At 38.0% G+C, this 17,589-nt stretch overlaps 1 protein-coding gene across 1 annotated transcript in view; it reads left to right on the top strand.

Annotated features, from left to right (window-relative positions):
- Positions 1-17,589, top strand: part of MICU2 (mitochondrial calcium uptake 2) — a 164,788-nt gene that overhangs the window by 127,061 nt on the left and 20,138 nt on the right. Inside the window, exons 7-8 of the mRNA XM_067289818.1 lie at positions 2,729-2,811; positions 10,565-10,627. Of these exons, the coding sequence (XP_067145919.1) occupies positions 2,729-2,811; positions 10,565-10,627 (146 nt within the window). The remainder of the gene's footprint in view (positions 1-2,728; positions 2,812-10,564; positions 10,628-17,589) is intronic.

The raw sequence follows: 17,589 nt of genomic DNA, 5'->3' as shown, positions 1-17,589 counted from the left end.
AGTCATAAAGCTGATTAAAAATTGTTTGTTGCAACAAAAAATCCTTTAAAAAAAAAAAAAAAAGATTACCCCATTATAGCTTCAGAAAAATACTAACTAAAGTTGCAAAAGTAGATGCCAAAGAATCTGTTTCTTTAAAAATCTATGGTGGCTGAAAGTAAATTCATGCTGATTTATTGGCTGAAACAATTAGAGAATTGAAGCAATATCAGAGCAAGTTGGTCCACTTCTCCAAACAATCAAATAACATTATTTTTCAGGGAATTTACATAGGAATGTACTGAACTGAAAAAACAAGGGGACCTTCCTGTGCAGGATGAAAATGCAGTGCTAATGTTGCTGCTTTAGTTACGCAGGGGGTTATCATACAGATCGGTTTGAAAGCAAATGTCAGCAAGTGTTAGTACCTCTATCTAGTAAGTACCCTGTATCAGTCAACCCCCAGTTTACATAACCTGTTTCTCTTTCTAGTGAGAATTAATGTGAGATTTCTTCAAATAAGTCATTAATATTTTAATGAGTTCTTCTAAATCACCAGCATGCTAATAAGCAAACAAGAAAAGAATCCCCTGATTTCCTGAGTCGCAGGTCTGGTACTTTGTTGACCAGACCATGCCACCTTGCATATAACAGCAGTATCTGTGTAACAACACTGAACTTGAAAAATGTATTTTTGTGGCAGACAAAGGCTTTATTTTGCCCATTGCAATCCCCCATTCTCTCTACTGGGTGCCTTGTGTCATCATTATCTTTCTTCTTTCAGTGCAGTATTGAATTTCATTCTCAGAAGTTGGTTAATGGAACTTCTGGTGAAGCCCTGCTTGGTGAATGAGCCCAGGAACTGAAATTGTCACCTCTGCTAAAAGCTTGCTCCAATTAGCCAGTCACAAAAGTTGACAGTTTGGTCAAAGTAGAAACAGGTTGGAGGGGAAGCAGCCTGCACTCACAGCTCTTGTGTTCAGATTTTGGAATTTTGCCTGATTCTAATTAAATACAAATATATCTGAGGTATTCTTTGAACTATGCTTATTTTATGAATGCATACCATTGGTGTTACATCATATCAGATAAGTATGTCATCTCTGAACAGTATAAGCAGCTTTAGATTCTATATTTTCAGTAACAGCTTTCTTATCTGAAAATTTCAACACCGATGGTATAAATTACTATTAAATACATCAATTACTTTTATTCTCTAAATATGTTATAGGATAGACTCTTCTTGCTTTTGTACTAGTAACACAAAATTTAGAACATGGCATTTCCATGGAGAGAAAGCCAGTTTAATTATTATGACCCAGTTGCTGGGGGAGAGCTCTGCTATGCAGATCACAATAGTATTTATAAAATATCATTACATCACAAGGTTGCTTAACAGAGAACATTAATTGGCTGCTGAAGATGTAACTATTTCTAAAATATAAATATAATACTTTGTTTAACCATCTTGTTATCACTTAAAAAGAATAGGGTATTTCTTAAGTTGTTTCCTTTGCTGAAAGATTCTGTTTCTGCCACATTATTAAAAAAAAGGAGACTTCAAGCTGTACTGAACGGAATTGGAAGAATGCACTTCCAAAATAAAAACGCTGAAGGCATCATGTTCTCTAGAGATACTGCTTCACTGCCATGGTGGGTCCAAGATTGTTCTTGGAAACATGAATGTACTGTAGAGGAGGTAACTCCATGGCTTTTATATTAATGCCTGACATGACTGTGTTGTGGAATTAGTTCACCTGCTCCAGAAATTGCTGGGATCAGTGCTTGCTTCTGCAGTGAAGTGTGAATACATTTCAGCAGCACGCTACTCCTCTGTGGGCTTGCTAGTGAGCTAGGTCACCTCATGTAAGCAAAGTAAGATCAGGAAATTGTGGAAAGGAGCTCAAAATACTCTGTTTCCTATAGTGCCTGCAAGACCCAGAACTCATCAAATTCTTGTGTCAAAAAGGAACATCCACTCGGGGAAGGAAAAGCAGTATAAAGTTTTGTAAAACTCCCTAAAAATTCAGCTTCATGGGAAGATATATACAAATCATGCTTTTGGCAAAAAAGGCCGGAAAGGGAAGTTGATTACTTTTCAGTAACACTTGAGTGCATTTTTTAGGGAGGAAAGGGAGGGGAAGCAAGCAAACCAAAGCGCAGTGGGAGCTGCAAGAACTGGCTGTCATTACAAGGTGAGTCCTTGTTCTCTAGAGCAGCGAAGGCGAGACACGGTGGTGTGCAGCCCTGCACGGCAGAAGTACCTCAGCAGTATGCTAGCTCTTCTAAGCAATTTGGGAAAAAATTACCAGTTTCTCAAGGCGCTCTTCAGTTTTCTCATCTGAAACGTAGCTCTAATACACCTATTAGAGCTAGACTTCAGAAGTAGCCAGAGATGGAGAAATCTATAGGGAATATAAGCTCAGGACAGTAACACATGCAACATTTTCACAGTAGTTGAGATCAAATGTACATACATCCCTCTATTTAGGCACTGCTGACATCTCCTGTTTTGCCTTTGCATTAAATATCCCTTGAAGTAGTAGTAAAAAGGTGTTTTAAAATGTTTGCTTATAATTGTGTATGGTACATACGGTTTACTGGAAGTACAATGTATGTGCATAACCATGGAGAACTGAATCTGTAGGCAATATTCTTTTTATATTAAATATTTATGTGCCAGTGTAAGTGTGTGTGTGTGCACACACGCATGTGTACACAAAATAAAGTTTTTTGCACTTTATTGCAGAACCACAGACTGGATTTAAGATTGCTTTTAAAATGTTGGATATAGATGGCAATGAACAAGTTGAGAAGAAAGAATTTTTTAAGGTATGTGTACTTATGTGCATATTAATTTTTAAAGCATTCAGATAGTTCCATAGGTTATATTTGCTAAATGAAGAATGCATTAAATTCTTCAAGCCTATCCATCCAATCTGTGATCACAACCCTGCTAAAACACTTTATAGGAAAGGAGTGCATAACAAAGCATTGCTATAGAAATCATTATCATATTTGAATCATCTTTTATAAATGTTTCTTTTGACTTGTGTCTAAAAATCTGTTGCTGGGAAGATAGGAGTTGTTATACATCCCTTAATCCCTTGACCTAATTTAAGCAATCATCTGAAATAGTCTTTCATTTTCTAAATATTCTGAATAATTTTTTAAACTTACCATCATCTCTTATTTTTTATTAGCTTTATTTGCTGTTCCACAGGTTTATTACTAATTTACAGTTTAGGGAGAAATGGTATTTCTCCCGTATTTTGTATAAAATATGGCGGAGAGAGACAGATGTTCCAAAAATGAAAGGGAATCCTACTTCAAAGATCTAGAGAGGAGTAGGAGTAAGAATACAGCTTATAAAACTTTTAAGTATTTAGCAGGAAACTGTTTACTAAGTATTTCATGTTGAAAGTAGAAAGTAAAATTAACAAACATAATTTTTAATAGACTCCACTCTTCCTTCAGATCCTTCATTCATGTTGGAGGTGACTAGAGAGAGGAGCCAAAATGACCACTGTCATATAGTGCAGATTATTTTCTGTCACTAGGCTAATGTTCAAGAATGTCGTTAATGCAACAGCTCTAGGGAACCAGTGGAATCTAAAGCTTAATAAAAATGAGCCTGCCTGATTGAGGAAATTACCAAAGATTTATTTGTGTATTTTGGTAGCCTTAAACTCTGAATTAATGACACAGTAGTTGTTAGCATGTCTTTTGCACTGATAGCTCTTTTTTTCAGTGCGTTGTGTCTTAGCAAGATTACAAGTGATGAGTCATACTTGAATATATTTTAAAATATTTTTAAGTTGCTTTCAGTTTTAGTAGTACCTTTTGAAAACAATGCTTGAATTTAGACCATTTCCCAAGACAGTATTCCCAGAAGCCTCTAACTGAGCTGCAAGATAATGTACACTCGGAATTTGCTCTATTAAAATATTAATTATTCTGCTGATTAAAAAGAAATCAGATTTTACTAGAGCTGTTACTTTTTTATTTTTACCTCTAAACCTGATAAAATCTGACTGAATTGTTATCAAAGTAGAACGAATACCCTGATCATTGAAATATGTCTGTTACAGCTGTATAGTTCATCTGAAAAATAATATGTTATGAGGAGAATAAGCCCATGAAAGCAGGTGAAAGTGTTGCTGCCTGTAGTGCCACAGCACCAAAATGCCTTTTTTGCAGTACTTCCTTTAAGTAGGTACTGTGTCAGTAAAACAAATAAGGAGAATCTTACAGAAATATAGTACAACTGTCTTTGGGAGGCATACAGTAAATCAAATAATTAATATCCGTTGCCCATTTCAATTAATTCTGATTGAATTAGCCAGAATTAACAACTGAAAGTCATCACAAGTAGAGGAGAAAAGTACAGATCACTAAAAAATAATTTGATTCCTGTAGAGGCAATCAAATTAAATGAAAATTATTCTAGTTAGATAGATTGTTACAGTACTTTCTTTGCATGTCCTTTATACATTGTATTAATTAACTAAAATAGAATAGTAAAAAGTTTTAAAAAAACCTCATAAATTGCAATCTCAACTCAGAAGAGCCATAAAATTCAAAGAAATCCCACAGGGTTTGAGCAAGTCATGAGATGACTATTTATTTAACATTTATGACAGGTGACTATTTTAAAGCACAACTTGATTTTTCAAGGTTACATTTAAAAATAAAGCTTTTGGAATGGAAGAATCTGGAAAAATATGTGTGTTTCTCTTAATCTTTGTATGCTGTGGTTAGGTAATGCATCGCAGGAAGTTTCTGTATAGTTATTACATCAGTAAATCGTCTGGTAATACATCCTTTGCCTTGTGGCAGTTGGCATCTCAGGAAGAGGCAGCTGAACTGTTCTCCGGGGGTTGTAGTTTGTCTTGTCTGCTTGCACAGCTCTGGCCCATGGACACAGTCTCGTTCGGGACGTGGTGGGTGGGTTCTGTACAGTATCGCACAGCCTGAGCCAGCAATTAGATTATCTTCTCTTTTTCAATTAATGACTAAGAGACTGTGCTTTGGAAGATACCCTGGAATGTGACTGTTTTGAATTGTTTTTTCAGGAAGATTGATTACATTTAATGCAGTTTCTGTAATGTTATGAAAGAAAGAGAAAATATTCGTTGTCATCTTGACTCTGCTCCATTTAATTGCATAATTTTACCTGATTCCAGATCATCTGGGAGAAGTTTTTCCCACCACTTGAGAGATGAGCTTGTATGCGTAATGAAATCCAGCAGGAATGTCTTGGCCTAGCAGGCTTCCTCTTGTACTTCTTCAAAACAAACACTAGAAATTATTTCACAACTTACTGTCTAGTCCTTAACTATCAGTTTGTGAAAAAGGCTTTAAAGATGGATATCTTAGGCAAGGCTCATTGCTGTAAAGCTTGAGATGCTCTTAAGCAAAGTTTCCTGCCTACCCAGACTTCGGCAGGGCTTTTTTTACCATCCAGCAGAGCTAAGTCTGACACAGACTCTCTGGCTGAATCTAAAATGATAAATGAATCGGGGCCAGGGACCATTCTTTCTCCCTGAGCACAATGACACAGATGAGAGCAATCCACATTACAAAGTCCTTGGCCGTGGATCTTTGGTACTGTGTGGTGTTCATTGGCCATTACATGTAATTAATCTTTTATTTTTTGTCAGCCCAGAGTCCGTGGAGTAATGTGGGAGGGACTGTGCTGCATCTTGCCAGCATGGTGCTTTTGTAGCTTGCCTTGAAAGGTCTGGAGGGTGCCGTGAAGGCATGTGAGGGTGTTACAGGGTTAAAAGCTTATGGGGATGGGGTTGGAGGACTGTGGAAGGAATTACATATGGCTCAGCCTTGCCCATATTGCCGTTTAGCTTGGCATGAGCTATCCCCCGAAGCGAACCCCAGCACTGAAGGTGGAGCGCTAGTTGGCCCAAGCCAAGAGCGCACCAGGGAGCCACCAGGCAGCAGCCCAGGGCTTGGCTCCCTGCTTGGCCCAGGTTGACTCGTCGTATAAAGGCAGGGTTAGACAGAGGCATTGCATGAGGGTGGTACAAGCACTTCAACACACTGGCAAAGGTGGTGCTAGCACTCTCAAAAGAAAGTATGACTTTTGAGGCAATTTATGCTTGTGCTTTATTCTTCCTTGATTTTGACACCACAGATGTGATCAAATACAAATTGACATAAATATTTTTCCTTTCCACAGACCTGATTGTGTTAATTCTTGTATTTTTTATCAGAAGGTTAGACAATGCTCTTCTTTGAACCATGTTTGAAAGGCACGGCCTAGGAACAGCTTCTCTCTTCCTTGTTTTCTTTCCCTGCTGTAATCTCAATGCCCAGTGTGAAGACTGGGAGCTGCCAATCTTCAGGGCAAAACTAGGCACAAGTAGGATGGTACTTCTCCATGTGGGACTTTGCTTCTGGTATTTCAGCAGAGCTTATGGGTCCTGTTCTTACCAGAGAGAAAAATGGTACATTTTTAATCTTTTAAAATGTTAGTATAAAAGTATTTAATGAAGATCATTGAAATAGACTCATTAGAGGGTTTATGAGACAAACTGTAACATCGTACAATTAGTACTCTATTTTCCTTGTCAGGGGCAAAATTCTAACCCTATTGAAGTTAAATCTCTTTTTGATAGTTTATTCATTGTTAATCTCCCTATTTCTTTGAGGAATCCTGGAGCAGCTGCAGGAAAACACTGGGTAAATGTACTTTAACTGGTTAACCCACCACTTCCAATAATACTGTTACACTGATGAAAAGTGCAATAAATATTGGCAAGTCATGGGTGACTTACAGACTTTTGTACTAGTTACTGTATTTTCATGCAATGAAGCATCATCTCTGATTCATGTGAACTTTTAAAAGCGCTGGTACTTGAAAATAATTCCTTCTATAACTCATACCCTCAGAAAAAATGTCCTGAAAATCTGCTTAATAAAAATACAGGGAAAAGAGGAGAATATTCAGCATGCAGAAAGTTAACAGAGCAATATCAATGATAATATTAATTTTTTCCATCCAGTATTTTTCACTAATATTAGGAAACTTAGTGTGGGGAAAGGGTACTGGAAAACAGTATGGAAGAAGCAGTAATTCAGAGGCAATTAATGTAAGTAGGATGGGATACAAAAAGAAATGTCAGTGCTTTGTCACCCCTTCTTCCTCCTTGTTGTCCATTATCTACTGATTATCTAGCTAGACTGTAAATTCTCTGAAGTAAGAATTTTGCCTCTTTGCAAAATGTCCGTCATTTTTTGAATTCTGTATGTCTCAGTTCTAATGTATAGAACAGTGTTAACGGATAGTGAGACACAAGTCATATCATGTGAACTGTTCAAGAAAGGGAGAAGGACAACAAGCCGTCTCCACAACCCAAGTCCTTAATGCTTGCAGCAGGTGGTGGAGGTAGACTGTTCAGGTCTATATAGATCAGCCACTGAAGGCATGAGATGCATGATTTCCCAGTAGCTTCACTGCTCTTTGCTAACATTGAGAACAGAGATCTTGAATGCAATTCCGTGTTTTAAAGGAAAGAGTTTCTCCTGTCGTCCATAGTCTTCCCATTTCTGGGTACATTTCCCTCTTTTCCAGCAGGAATTAATGGTCTATCCTTTCCCAGCCTGCTCTTGTTCTCTCTCCTTCCTACCTCTTGTGTTCAAGCTAGTCTATTTTTAATTTCACCTTCATCCGTGTTTCAGTGGTAAATATCCAAAATACAAGCAACATCACACCTCATTTCAGTATTACGGCCCAGAATCACAACGATCTCTATTTTGAGGTGGACATCTACAAGGACTTCTTGCTTAGGCTTGCAACTCCAAGATGAAGCAGACTTGGTAGAAATGGCATGCTCAGATGTTACCTGCCATCCTCTAGTCGGCCCCTGCCAGACTGCAGAGAGGTCTTCGTCAGAGACTTCTTATCTGCATCTTTTTGAGGACGGTAAGATACTTCTGTGAACTCGGCACTTCCAAGACATTCACATGGAACTTGGCAAGGGGGATTTCCAGACACGTGCATCCCTTGATGAGGAATCTGACACTAGAGCACATAATAATACTTGCACATTAATCTCAGACTTGCCATCAAGAATAAGGCTACCAAAGGTCCAGAAATCCCCAACAAGCAAGGAATTCCCCTAACTCTGTCCTGATGAAAGACTTCTAAGGAAAATTAACAACCATTCCAAACTGTTGGGAATGGCAGTAGGGTAACTCTGATTGCACAAAAAGCTATGCGATTTAATCTCTGTTAATAGACTTTGTACAGTTGTACAGCAAATACCACAAAAAGAAATTGTAGAGGTTCATCTAAGACTGACTGCACCAGCACTCTGAACTGTCAGCAGCTCTGGAGGTGTAGAGCACCTGTACAGTCCTACAGCATCCACAAGCACTAGTTTCTCTTAAACAACTGAAAGATGAAAAATCTTTTTTTTTTTCACCCCTAAGAAAGACGTATCCTTTCTACTAGTTCTTGTCTCCTTCTGAAAAGATTACTACTTAATATGTTTCTTTGGTAAAGAGGCATCAGTTTTGTATAATATGCCTCATTCTGTTTGAATTAGCCATTAGTGTATTACAGTGATGAACAGATATAAATATTAAACACAGATAAATGCTGCTAGGTGATGAAAAGAATCATGGAGCTGTTGAATACTCGAGTCTGTTGCTGGAGGGCAGAATTCTTATCCCCCTGTGAGTAGTTGCTTCATTGTGCTGGAAAAAATATTCAGACTACTGAAAATTATCATCATCTTTTTCCCAAGGAGTAGTTTCAAGAATCATAAGGATTTACATACAGTCTAAGAAAACAATAAATTAATCTTCCAGAACACTTACAAGAAAAATTATACTGTGTGTCTGTGTTCTTTAATATTCTCTACAGATTTTCTAAAGAGTCCTTTAAAAATAAAATCCAACAGAAAAATCATATTTTGTCTTTTCAATAAGAAAAAATGTTTGGAAAGTATTTGCAGCTGTATTTGTTATGTGTGAGCAAAAGATGGATTTTCCAGGTAAGAAAAATGTCATTTTTCAGTGTGAATATGGATGAACAGTTATGTTTTTATCCAGAGCTCTATACTGCTATTTTGCCCTCAAGAAATTCATAATGCTTTTCAATTGTCATTGTAATACTTTTCAATTGTTTTCTAATGACCAAAAATAAAAAGATTGTTGAGAAATTAGGAGGGACTAGTACTGTTTAATTGTCTTGTGACAGATTTAGACTTATATTTTTGATAAATATGGTCAAGGCATGCTATTTAAAAAATAAAAAAACTGTTGTGAAGAATGCAAAGACTCAGTCTGTTTAGAAGAAAAAAAAAAGCACATCAATTAGTCAAACTGTGAAGGCTGAGGGAAGACCTGTGGCAACATGAACAGTAAACAGAGTTCTTTTCCTACCCACTACTCACAAGCCCATATTGCTTCTCTCAACAATGTGACAAAAAAAGAAAAAAAAAACCCTAAGAAGAGATTTGAAAAACACAAAGTAATGGCTATGTGAATTTGGTCATGGAATTTTTTCCCCATTGTAATGGACAGGGTGCGAAATGAGTCAGAAATGTTTGAGAAGCAAACTGGCAGCTTCACAAACCCTGAGCTTTAAAAGCCTCTTTCCTGAAGACTTCAAATCCAGAATGTTGTGTTTAGGTTCATATCTATACCTTAAATGTAATAAGTCCCTTGTTCTTTCATTTTTGCTGTCCATTAAGGAGTCATACAAATGACTGTGAAAGGTAGGTGTACCTTGTGCTATGTTAAATCACTCACCCTTGTGACAGTGTTGACTTCTCAAGCTAAAATACAGTCATCAAGAAAGCTTGCAACATGGGATGTTTCAGAAGGATATACTTAAGGTGCTCAAAATAAGCTACAAATCAGTGTACTCTCAATATTTCCTCAAAGCCTTATTTTGGAGGGTGGAAGTCATTTCAGTACTTCTTAAAATCTTGTTAGCTATCTCACTCAAGATTAGTTTATTTGTGTGGTGGAAGGGAAACCGGGACCAATATTAACCATATTCTGCTTAATGCTAGTTCTGAAATTGTTTGCTTACTTGATTAAATAATAATTTTTGTTAATTGTATAGTACCAGGTTTAAACAGGCATGTTTTTCCTGTTTAGCAGATCTTGTCCTTTACAGAACCATGTAAAGATGCCTAGGAGGACAGTGTGAAAATCACAGAGTAACTATGTTACTCCCCAGATGTTCCCAGATATAATACCCCTGAATTTCAAGATCTTATGCAGTGAATGCCAACAGAAAAAATCTTCTTATACCAGAGAATCTCTTCTGAAAATAGAGTAAGCTTTGGGTAGCAAATAGAGGGACCATTTGATATGCTATGCTTGGCTGAATTAACCACACTAGATAAGACATTCCTAGCGAAAAATGTGCCTCAAATAGGAAAATATCCTTAAGTATGCAAACACTTTGTCATGACTAGAGAAACTTGCAAAAACATATTGAATTTATAATTAAGAGAAGGTGAAATTAATGCAAGTTCCTGAAAAAGGAGACGCTTGTAAGACCAAACTTATAATTCTCTTGTGTTTTGTCATGTTTAAACAAATACAGCTACAGAGAATCATTGGGAAGCAAGATGATTTGAAAACAGCTGGAAATGAGACAATATTCCAGGTATGAAATAGCCATGCATTTATTATTTTCTTTTGAAAGGCACTGTCATCTTTTCTGTGAACTTTGTTATTTTTTCAGAGCTTTTAGATGAATATATAAGCATCAGTGTTAGTGCTTCAATTAAATGAAAGTGCATGATGTGTCAACTCTGCTTTCTAACTGGAGAAGAACAATGTTCTTCACTTCTGAATCTCCTGATGAAATATGTGCAATTAATGTATTTTATTACTGTGTAGGCACTTCATTATTTAGTTTCTGTAAGCCTCTTTTTCAAAGTAACTCTCTTATTTATGAAAAACTCAGGAAGAGCACTGTGTTGCCACGTGAGAAAAGACAACTTTCCAAATAAAAATCGATACCTTAAGCTTACCTAAGACAGTGCTGCTGATGCAGTAGCTGTTATAGTCTATATCAGCTTATTTTGAATTGGTTTGCACTGTAATTGCTGTTTGTGAGGTGACAAATGCAAGGATTGCTTTAGTTGGGTCCACTTCCAAAAAGAAAGGGCTTAAATCCAGACCAGAAGAAGAAGGAACCTTAGAATACAATCTTCCAACTGCATCCAAAGTTTCACTGGATTGCAGACCATTAGCAAGTGGCAAATGTATATCCTTGATGAAAGGAGCAGGTAAATCCTGCTCTCTTCTGGCTGTTTTCCCCCAAGTGCCACCAGTGCAACCTACCCTCTCCTTCGGGGAGTCTCTGCCAGCTCTCAGCTCTCCTTCAGGCTCTGCCCAACACAGAGACAAGCTAGTCCCTAGCACAGACTAGGTTGAAAGAGACTGAAAAATGGAGAGGGGGAGTCCTCAGCATGCTGAAAATGCCTCAGAAGAAGCTGATAAATTGGGGGGCAGGGAAAGAGTAAAGACGGATTAGCTCCATCTGTGACGATGAGATGGTATGCCTGCGTCGGCAGCACTGCTTCTGTTGCATGCTTAAATTGGATGATGTAGTTCAAGGATATTTTTCTCACCACAAACTTGCTTCCAGTCCTAAATTGAAAATGGATAATTAGGCAAGGGGCAGAGACTGCTAGTCTTGGAAGCATTCAATAAGAAACTTAGACATGGTTTATAAACCAACCATGCAGCAGCAGTGTCTGCAAAGAGTAGGTCCAGCTGTTGTTCTTTAGTTTTTCAGCAACCTGGGCAGGGGGGAAATGGAAGTGACAATATTGCTAGCACCTTTGATGTTTACTAGGCATAAACAAAAATTGTCTTTTGTTGCATGAAGGTATTGCTCCCTCACTCTGCCTACAGAGATCTGTTGAAATTCGTTTGACTGAGTAACAGCCATCTCCTTTTTTTTGAATCTTTTCATCAATCACCAGATTAAAATAGCTAGGATTAATAGGGTTGTCTGCTCTTCAAAACCAATTTCAATTGAGACTTAACTGCCACAACAGTGAAAGGAAAAGGATCTTTATTCTGCATGAATGCACACTATGGTATAATATTTCCAGAGAAACTTTGATACAGCTGGACCGATTTAGCCATAAACACATAAGCTTATTGGAAGCTAATTAAATACCTGAGCCTGAATGTCTCTACTTTGGTTTTGTCTGTCTTTAAATCTTCAGAATTCTCAATTGAAAAAAATCTGAAGTTATTTTAATGAGAAAATATTATTTAATACAATTCTTAGCAGATTACAAATGGAATTATAGTCTATTCAAAAAATGAGTTAAATAATTCAGGGAGTACAGCTGTCTTGAAATTCTTCTGCTCTCTATGTTTCTATTTGACAAAGTCCAAATTATATTTTTCTTCTTTTTTTTAATTTTTACGTTGTTATCTATGTCTGTCTCTCACAAAAGACGTTATTTATAAGCAGTGAATCTGACTGTATATAATGTAGTGTCAATGCATATGTTTTTTTCCTCTTATTTCTAACATTTGGAGCAGTCATAGTATTACTTTCAAGCAAAGCAAGTAAAAAGTCAATACATAAAAATATGGCTTTTAAATTGGCAGTGTTCTTTGAAAGCTGAATTATTGCAACAGGAGTTTGGTGTTTAGGATATTTCTTCACTTCCACAATGCTGTCACAATTTGCATAAGAGTTTGCTGATCTTTCAAAATAATCCCAAGATTGCCTCTGATACCAGATAAAAATATGCCACTCACCCATGAAAATAAGTTTTGAGTCTGTTTTAAGTCTGTAACTTTATTTAACCACTAGGTTAGATATATCCAGGTATGTTCCCTGTTCAGTGTGTACCACTCATTCATTTACAGTTTGGAGATACCACTCAATATTTGTAGATATATCGTGTTAGGAAAAGGAAAAAAAGTTCTTGTTTGCTGTGCTCCTAGGATCCTTGTATCACTGGTTTTTTTACTGACGCTTTGAGTTACTTGCCTCAAGTTCAAAATTTTGCTGCTTAGTAATGGCCCTTGAACAGGACTGCAGTGGACTCAGTTGTCCAAATAAATATGGGATTTCAATTCAGGGATTTTCTTTTTCTAATTTTATTATTGATGCTGGAAGAAAAGCCAGAAAAATCTGTCTAGCTTTACTCTAACCAGTCTAGTCTTCAGGAAGTTCCTTGCTGATTTTTGCAGAGCGGGCGATCGGATTTACCCATAGTGGAGGCATGCACGCAGCGAAGGAGAGGTGCAGGCAGGCTTACACGGCTGAGAGCCTGGTTCTTTCTAACTAGACTGGAGAAAATGGTGCAGGAGGCAACAGAGGCAGTGACTGTCTCACCTCATCCGTCTTCCCCCTAGGCCAAAGGAAGCACATCTGGCTTCCCCATACAGCCTGTTTCATGCGAGACATCCTGCTGAGCGTTCGCACGTGCTTGGTGGAGGGGGTCAGGGCAGTCGCTTTGCCTGGAATAGCTGTAGGATGTTATAGGAAAGCGTGTGAGCTACAAGAGTTTGGTAGATTTTGGAAAAGGTGTTGCCCAGTTAACAGCCCTAGTTGCTTCTTTTCCTTCGTGCCCCTCGTTTCTTAAAAGGGCAGCTGTAACAGTGTTAGGTGCATTGGCATTCTGGTAGTGAAACCAGCGCTAAGGTTTGCAGGTATCTGGAGTACAGCCCAGCCGTCTTGACCGAGAACTTTGCTCTTGGGCCCTTCAATTTAGATTAATGAATTAACAAGCAGTTTCGATACCTCTAATTTGTGTAATGGCTAAAGTTAGAAATTAATTTTAGTTACTATTAGGAAAGGAATGACTCTCAATACAGAATGTTCTATATTTGTTCTTAAAATGGAATTCATGTTAGGAAATATTATATGCTATGTCTAGTTTCCAAATGATTAAGCATATGGTTCTGAATTCCATAATGAGCACATTTTCATACAAAGTATCTCATTTGCATGTTTTGTAAAACATTTTTACTAGTACTTGAGGACACAGCTGTTAATCCCTTTTAAACAGAAGCTTTTGAACTAAAATTCAGTCTGACTATACACAGTATACTTTTAGATGCATCCACAGTATACTTTTAGATGCATCCGTGGATATTTTCCTATTGATTTTCTTATTGATTATGCATCAGTTGTTTTAGCTTGTCTGCTTTGGGGCGGGGGGGGTCCCAAGCTTGCTGAATGACATTAGTCATTCATACATTTGTCATCACTTACCCGGTCAGCAGCAGTTTTTATACTTGGACATGAAGCCTTCAGATATTTTAGCATTGCAATGCATCTTCTCAGCCACAGGGACTGTGTGGGCCATCTTAACCTGTCTGTCTGCGCTGAATTTCTAATAAATTTAAAGCTTTATATCCATTGCTTCAAAGTCTGCAATGCCCTGGGCCCAGAATAGCTAAAGACTACCTAAACTGAAGGGAGGAAGGGAGGGAATCTCTGCAGCACACAGAATTTTCCAAGAGTCTGGTCCAAGACTAAAATGAATATTACCCCAAAGCCGTGTCATAAATCTTGTCACCTTTCACGTCAGGTGTAAGGCACATTTCTTTGACCTGTCTTCTCCAATGTAAACATGTATGATTTGTATCAGCAGGTTAACACTGAATTCTGCTGAAAAGTTTTCAAATACTTTAAATGAAGGAGCATTGCTGTGTTCCTGCATACTTTAAAGGAAGCTCTCCAGGCAGGTAAACCCCATAAAGGACCAAGGCTCTGTGGTAGTTAAAGACATTAAAGCTGTTAAAAAACAGCTGGGTCATTGTTTTACCTCACAGACAAGGAAATGATTTTATTTTTGCAAGTGCTCTGATGACATTGTAGCCTCAAGAGAGACAAAGAAACATCTTTCTGACACCATCCTATGTACCTATTCTGCAAGTACGTTGAATTTGACTTTGATAGTGAAATTTCTCTCCCGTGAGAGTGTATCTAGAACCCCACTGTGATTACCATCACTTTGCTTTCCATTTCACAGATGTGTGAGACAAGGTTACTCGTTTAATCTCTGCTACTTAGCCTAGTCTGAAACCCTTTAAATTATATAGCTACAGAAGCTAGATATCAGTGCGGCCTTGTGACAGGCCGAGGAAGATGCACAATCTGGCCGTACACTAACAGCTCTAGTCCTTGATTCCGAATTGTAAATATCTATTCCTAATCTCTCAAGTCTAAATGATGCATTTAGTTATAAAATTAATTGGAATAAACTGGCAATGCTGCACATGAGTAAGTATATGCAGGGGGCATTCTGTGATAATAGAAACTTCAGAAGGCAGCCAGACATGGGATCCTTGGGAACACGTACACACCATGAGAGGGGGAAATTGGTCACAGTCGATCTAGTCTGCTTTAGCCTGGAGAGCAAAGAGATTTAAGCAGGCTGAGAATGCTTATGGTTTGCCTTTGAGGCCAAATTAACATTAATCAAAAGAATGTGCTGCTTAGAGCATAGTATCTCCTGAGGGGGTTCCTAGTTACAAATTCTCTGCTTTGTATGGAAATGAATATTTTTAAAATATGGCATGATAGGGAGACAGAGATTGCATTTTTGTGAGGGGCTGTGCCCAACTGAGTGTGGAAAGTGCTTTCCCCAGCTACCAGCATTGTACCAGTCAGATCGCCTCCAGCTTCACAGCGTGCAGTGCCATTCGCTGACTGCCTGACGCAGTGAGGTTTGGTCCCTCTCAGCCTGCTGGCAGCAAAACTAGTTTGAACTTGTTCATATTTTTATCATAAAGTATTTCCCAAAACATTTGCTCCCAGATAAGCTTTTAGCCTGTGTGGCTGGAAACCTTTTTTATCCTGTATATCCTGATGAATTGATGGAGAACTCTGGGTGACGTGCTGAAAGCTGAAAGGACATTAATGTGAGAAGAATGAAGTTACATTTTCTGCCTTGCTAAAGGCACTAACAGGACAACCCACCAATTCCATGGCATTAGTTGTCACTATAGAACAACTAATCCTCGAGTAGTGGGAATGCCAGATATTGTTAAATGCTAGATACAGATTGTTTGTTGTTTCGAAAATCGTCCATCAGATCTCTTCTCAGGTATTGTCTGTTATACCCTCTATAGAAAAAAAATATACACAGTTTAGCCTGTTCGTACCAGATCTGATATATTCTTGAAGCCTACCTAGTGAGAAAGTGCTTTGCAGTGCATTAATACATTGGTATAGATTTACAGGATTAAAGCTGATACATCATAAAATTTTATGCTGTTCATTCTGGGGCCCGCTTTAAGCTGTCTGGGCTTTGCCAGAAAGACTGGTGCTGGAGACCTGGATCTCCCAGTCTCGCTAGTTTGCCTGTCCAGTTACAATTCTTTTGACTAGCTGTACCTAGTAGGATTAATATCATAATGGATATATCTTCAGAAACTACTTCTCAGAACTGAATTTGGGGATATGTCCCAACATCTTGGAGACTCTCCAAATTCATAGAAAGCTTCATTCTCTCAAGCAGTGCTTGAGGCTAAACTGCTTAGATTGAAGACTAGATTGCCTCCAGGGATAGCAGCCTGACCTAGCAGCTGAAAAACAAGTAACATTTCAGAGAAGAGGCCTCTCAGAAAAATTTGGAAAGATTTGGTCTTAACTTTAGAAAGATTCAGGTCATCGATAGCAGATAGAAGCTAAGATATTTTTCTCCTTGACTCTCCTTTCTTTTCTGTCCCAGTTCTTTATTTGCTTACTGTCTATCTTAACCAAAAAACTTAAATCCAAAATATGTGTTATTTTTAAATTTTCTACCAAAACAAGACATGGCATAGTTAACATCATCTTCCAGGAAGCAAGTAAGAGAACAAGGAACATATTACAGACTTTAATAATTGCCAGTCATGCCTCTAGTGCATTCTGCAATGAAAGGTGGTAAGAGTCAAGAGACAGTCAGTCTATTAACAGTTCAGATGTGTTTTGAAAATCAGTTAGGTACATTATTCTGAAAACCCATCTCACTAAGTGATAAGTTTCTTCTCAGTGGCACCTGTTACTACTTGCTGCAGTATCAGGTCATAAATGTCAGAAGCTCAGTGGAGAGCTACAGGATTAGGTCTGCGCTGTGACTCAGTGTCTGCAGCATGCGACTTCTATTCTACCAGTCTGTGTAACATAAAAAAGAAATAAATGTGTTATCTGATCTTGTTTAAAATGGAAGAATTGCATAATTTAGCAGTTCATGATGCTTTTGAAAAGTGTACCAGGAGTTAAAATTACTCTAGAAATGTAAGCTTATATTTATAATGTGTACACACGTGTTCATTAGTTCATATAGGCTTGTGTGGCATCAGAGCTTGGTCTCTGGGATTCTTTGTTTGAACAAGTGGACCTAGGACACATCTGAGCTCCCTGATCTAGACATATGTCCGCACCCCAACCCATGCTCACATCAGGGTAAGACTCAAAACTTATCACTATCGCTTCTCTGCTCTGTGCCTGAGCTTCCTTTCTGCAAGCTCAGAAAGGGGCTGTGGGACACCTGCCAAGGGCTGAAGCCACCAGACACACCAGAGTACAAAATTTCACTGAATTTAGATGGTGGCTCTGTGACTGAAAGTTGCAGTCTGGTCTTTTTTACAGCT

The sequence above is a fragment of the Apteryx mantelli genome, chromosome 1 (assembly GCF_036417845.1).
Source record: "Apteryx mantelli isolate bAptMan1 chromosome 1, bAptMan1.hap1, whole genome shotgun sequence".
NCBI lineage: Eukaryota > Metazoa > Chordata > Aves > Apterygiformes > Apterygidae > Apteryx > Apteryx mantelli.
Note: the sequence above shows the minus strand (reverse complement) of the source record. Positions and strands in the feature narration are given on the sequence as shown.